The 5,316-nt window shown below is 41.5% G+C and overlaps 1 protein-coding gene across 1 annotated transcript; it reads left to right on the top strand.

Moving 5' to 3' along the window:
• The first annotated feature begins 1,134 nt into the window (after positions 1–1,134).
• On the top strand, positions 1,135–4,398 carry LOC132061185 (uncharacterized). Its single transcript, XM_059454042.1, has 7 exons — positions 1,135–1,213; positions 1,870–1,914; positions 2,002–2,158; positions 2,495–2,684; positions 2,976–3,057; positions 3,618–3,874; positions 4,258–4,398. The coding sequence occupies exons 1-7, from the start codon at positions 1,135–1,137 to the stop codon at positions 4,396–4,398; spliced, it is 951 nt and encodes a 316-aa protein (XP_059310025.1).
• The last annotated feature ends 918 nt before the right edge of the window (positions 4,399–5,316 follow it).

Genomic DNA, 5,316 nt, shown 5'->3' with positions numbered 1-5,316 from the left:
CTTCGGGGTTGTCTAGGGAACCGTGTTGGGAGAGTTTTGTTTGGGGTGTTTATGCCCACACTTATAAATGGGAGCGCGGACATTCGGGATGTTGTCGTTAACAACTTTATCTTAGATGTTAGATGAGGAAGCTGTGTTAAAATGACTCGCTTCTTGTTAATATGTTATGACAGTGATGCCCAAAAGCTGCGCCTGCCCAGAAGGGCAAGTCACGGATAGGTGAGGCTACTAACCGTACTCCACGGGCTACATGGGCTAGGGGTGAGTTTCAAAGTGAGTTTTTGTCGCAAACTTCGCATACCCCGCTCCCCAAGGGCACACAACTCCACGATGCCCCTGGTCCTCCGCCCAAACGTATCGGGTCGGAAATGCGAGATGCCGTTAAGTTGTTGACCGGAGTTAATGTGCCGCTCGTGCTCGGCCGGGGGTTGGTGTCGACTATGTGAACCGAGCAGTTAGTGCTAGGGTAAAAGATTTCCTTGATTTGGACCCTCCAGAGTTCTTTAGTTTGAAGTAGAATGAGGATCCCTAGGACTTTATCGATAGGGTACAGAGGATGTTGAGGGTAATACATGCTAGTGAGACTTAGTCAGTGGAGTTGGCTTTTTATAGATTTCGTGATGTTGCGATATAGTGGTATGAGACTTGGGAGTTATCTAGAGGGAAGGATGCTCCTCAGTGGTTTGGCGAGATTTTTTAGAGGCTTTTATTTTCCATTACTTGCTGCCACAGATTTGATGGTCTCATGTAGATAGGTTCTTGAACATCAGGCAGGAGAGCATGACTGTCTGAGAGTATAGTTTACTTTTTGATTTTTTGGCTAAATATGCCCAGCTGTGGTGGCTGATATAGAGGACTGAGTTCACCGGTTTGTGGTTGGCTTAGGGCCACATCTGATTGATGATTGTATGACAGTTGCACTCCAGACAAGCATGGACATTTCTCGTATACGTACATATGCACAAAAACTTGAGGAGCTTAAGCGACACGCAAACGGACCGTGAGCATGACCGGGGCCATTGTAAAATGGCCAGATCTTTAAATGTTACTAGTGAGTTTAGAGGAGGTCAAAGGTAGAAGTATTTTAGATATCCAGCCCATCCAGCAGCCCGTGTGCCTCCTCAGTTCTCAGGCATGAGGTTTGACCGATCTACTTATTCAGGACCTAGTCAGAGTTCTAGGGCTCTCGGTTCACAGTACAGGAGGGATTCTGGTCAGATGAGGCCCCCATTATAATGTTGTACTCTGTGTGGTAAGTTGCATGCTGGACAGTGTCGTTTGGGCTCTGATGTTTGTTATACTTGTGGCTATCCCGGCCATATAATGCGAGATTGTCCGACTATTGGAGTAGAGGTACGGTTCAGCCAGTACGATCTGTAGTTGGTTCTTCTTCATCTGTACGCCCTCCAGGGCAGGTTTCATAGGCACCAACAGGTCGTGGTAGAGGTAGAGGTGGAGCGTCTAGCTCGAGCGGTTCTCAGAATTGTATCTATGCACTAGCTGGTCGACAGGATCACGAGTCATCTCCTGATGTTGTTACAGGTATATTATCAGTCTCCTCCTATGATGTATATGCATTGATTGACCCAATTTTCACCTTATCGTACGTCATGCCATTCATAGCTGGTAAGTTTAGGATAGAGCCTGAGTCAATTAAGCCTTTTGAGGTGTCTACACCAGTTAGAGACCTAGTGATAGCTAGATGAGTATATAGAGGTTGTGTAGTCGTAGTCTGTAATCGCCATACTATAGTAGATTTGATTGAGTTTGATATGGTAGACTTTGATGTCATTATGGTTATGGATTGGTTAGCTTCTTGTTATGCTAACGTTGATTGTAGAATGAAGATGGTTCAATTTTAGTTTCCAGGTGAGCTAGCTTTAGAGTGGAAGGGTAATACTGCTTCGCTAAAAGGTAGGTTTATCTCCTATCTTGAGGGAAGTAAGATGATCAAAAAAGGATATATCTATCATATGATTTGAGTTCAATATGTGAAAGAAGAATCATCGACCCTTCTATCCATTCCTGCGGTTAATGAGTTTCTGGATGAGCTACCAAGCCTTTCGCCAGAGCGGAAGATTGATTTTGCTATTGACTTATTACCATATACTCAGCCGATATCCATTCCTTCTTATAGAATGGCACCTACAGAGCTGAAGTAATTGAAGGAACAGTTAAGCGATTTGCTTGAGAAGGGCTTTATTAGGCCTAGTGCATTATCGCCATGAGGAGCACCAATATTATTCGTGAGAAAGAAAGATGGTTGCTTGAGGATGTGTACTGACTGTCGGTAATTAAATAAGGTAACAATAAAGAATAAGTATCCACTGCCGAGGATCGATGATTTATTTGATCAATTATAGGGTGCCAAATGCTTTTCAAAGATAGATTTGAGATCGGGATACCATCAGGTTAGGGTGAGCAAAAAAAATATTCTGATGACGACCTTCAGGACTAGATACAGACATTATGAGTTCTCTGTTATGTCATCTAGGTTGACTAATGCTCCAGCTGTATTCATGGATTTGATGAACCGTGTGTTCAGACATTTTCTAGATCTGTTTATGATCGTATTTATAGATGATATTCTGGTTTACTCACAATCAGAGGCTGAGCATGTAGATCACTTATGTGTGGTGCTTAGAGCTCTTTGGGATAGAGAGTTGTATCCGAAATTCTCTAATGTGAGTTCTAGTTGAACTCTGTGGCTTTTCTTAGTCATATTATTTCAGATGAAGGAATTAGAGTTAATATTCAGAAGATTAAAGATGTGAAGACTTGGCCAAGACCCACGACACTGACGAAAGTACGTAGTTTTCTGGGTCTGGAAGGTTATTACAGGAGGTTCGTAGAGGGATTTTCTTCTCTTTATTTCTTATTGAAAAAGTTGATCTTGTCGGCTAAGTTTCGGTGAACGATGCTTGTGAGCGAGTTTCTTGATAATCGAAAGATAAGCCACTTAACACCGATTCCAGGCTCTTCCGCAGGGAACAGATGGCTATGTGATTTATTGTGACACTTCAGGTGTTGCGTTGGGTTGTATGTTGATGCAGCATGGTAAGATTGTTGCCTATGCTTGTAGGCAATGGAGAAAGCACGAGAAGAATTACCCGAACCATGATCTTGAGTTAGCTGCGGTAATTCATGTCCTGAAGATGTTGAGGCATTATCTATACGGTGTTCATGTTGATATCTATACCGATCATCAGAGTCTCCAGTATATCTTTAAGCAGAAGAAGTTGAATTTGTGCCAGAGATGATTGTTAGAGCTGTTGAAAGATTATGATGTTGAAATTCTATATCATCTTGGGAAGGCGAATATAGCAGCTGACGCTCTTAGCCGTAAGTCTATTGGTAGTCTATCATGTTTTCAGCCAGAGAAGAGGGAAATAGCTCACAACTACTAGATTCAGGTGATACTAGGATTACGGTCCAGGACTGCAGCATCCTCTTTACTAGCTGAGGTGAAGGAACACCAGTATGAATATCCTATGTTAGCTTACTATAGAGATACTACTCCTTAGAAGGAAAAGATGTCGTTTGAGACAACAAGAGATGGAGTTCTCAGGTATCAAGGTAGATTATGCATTCCTAATGTTGCAAAACTACGTCTGCAGGTTATGGGAGAAGCTCATTACTCTCACTTTTCTATTCATCTAGAGCAATAAAGATATACCATGATATCAGGGAAATATACTGGTGTGGCAGAATGAAAAAAGATATGGCAGAATTCATAGTTTCGTGTCCTAACTGTCAGCAGGTTAAGATTGAGCATCAGAATCCTTGTGGATTATTGCAGGCTATTGAGATTCTGACTTGGAAATGGGAGGCAATTACTATAGATTTCATCACAAAGCCTAAGCAGATACTCAGCGTAAGTTCGATTCGATATGGGTGGTTGTTGATAGGCTTACAAAACAACCCATTTTCTACCTGTCAAGACTACTTATTCAGTAGAAGATTATGCAAAACTCTATATTAAGGAAATAGCACGACTGTATGGTATTCCTATATCTATTATCTCAGATAGAGGTGTGCAATTTACAGTTAATTTTAGAAGATTTTTTCAAAAAGGGTTGGGGACTCAAGTGAGTCTTAGTACAGCATTTCATTCCCAAACAGATGGACAGGCTGAGTGTACCATTTAGACACTTGAGGACATGTTATGAGCTTGTGTGATTGATTTCAGTGGTAGCTGGAATGATCATTTACCGCATATTGAGTTTGCATATTAATAGTTATCATTCCAGCATTCAGACTCCTCCTTATAAGGCTCTATATGGTTGGAAGTGTAGGTCACCTATTGGGTGGTTTGATGTTGGAGAAAACAAGTTAGTGGGACAAGATCTGATACAGCAAGCAATTGAGAAGTTTAAGCTTATTCAGGAAGATTATTAGCAGCTCAGAAATGTCAGAAGTGCTATGCGGATAATCGACGACGCAATTGAGAGTTCCAGGTAGATGATTAGGTTTTCCTTAAGGTATCGCCGATGAAGGGAGTTATGAGAATCGGTAAGAAATGTAAGCTCAATCCTCGATACATTGGACCATATAGAGTTGCTTGCAGAGTGGGCAAGGTAGCATATGAGCTAGGGTTACCTTCTGATTTAAAGTCCGTACACCCAGTCTTCCATGTATCTATGCTCGGTAAGTGCATCAGATATCCCTAGAGAGTTGTGCCACTAGATGATTTTCTGGTTACTAAGCAGTTCTCGTACGAGAAAACCCCAGTGGCTATATTAGATAGACAAGTTAGACGATTACAAACTAAGGATATACCTTCAGTTAAGGTACTCTGGAGTAACAGGAATGTTGAGGAGATGGCTTGGGAAGCTAAGGATAATATGAGGTCCAGATACCCACACTTGTTTCCACTTCCCAAGGAGATCCAGGCTTCTGGTATATGATGTACTTACAGTTATTTCTTTTGGTCGTGTGGCGCAATGGTTATTATTGTTTGATATAGCCCTATGTAGCATCGTGTTGTTGGGCTACTGTGTGACAAAATTGTAGTGGTTTGGCTATAAACCAAAATCTGTCGAAATTTTTAAAGGCTCATATAAGCTAAACATTCAAGGATGAATATTTCTAAGGGGGGAAGGATGTCACACCTCGTAGTTTTGTACGTTAAGATTCGTCGTATGTTATTTATCCTTGTTACACCTCATAAGTTTTTATGCCATTTGTTTCATAAGTAAACTAATGTAAGCCCGGAGAGACCATGGAAACCCTATAAGGTTAAAAAAGACTTTTATCAATTGTTAAGCATGTGCCATAAGGTTTTGGGGTTAAGCGAATCAGTGTTATAACCTGCAC

Source organism: Lycium ferocissimum, chromosome 6 (assembly GCF_029784015.1).
Source record: "Lycium ferocissimum isolate CSIRO_LF1 chromosome 6, AGI_CSIRO_Lferr_CH_V1, whole genome shotgun sequence".
NCBI lineage: Eukaryota > Viridiplantae > Streptophyta > Magnoliopsida > Solanales > Solanaceae > Lycium > Lycium ferocissimum.
The sequence above is the reverse complement of the archived record's forward strand: the minus strand, read 5'-3'. Positions and strand labels throughout refer to the sequence as shown.

Excerpts from the sequence above, each read along its gene's own strand:
- LOC132061185 (XM_059454042.1), top strand. The coding sequence starts at position 1,135 with ATGAGGTTTGACCGATCTACTTATTCAGGACCTAGTCAGAGTTCTAGG. Across the intron at positions 1,214-1,869 it reads ACAGTACAGGAGGGATTCTG|GTGAGCTAGCTTTAGAGTGG; the intron begins GTCAGATGAGGC and ends TTTAGTTTCCAG. Across the intron at positions 3,058-3,617 it reads TTGTATGTTGATGCAGCATG|GTTATGGGAGAAGCTCATTA; the intron begins GTAAGATTGTTG and ends CTACGTCTGCAG.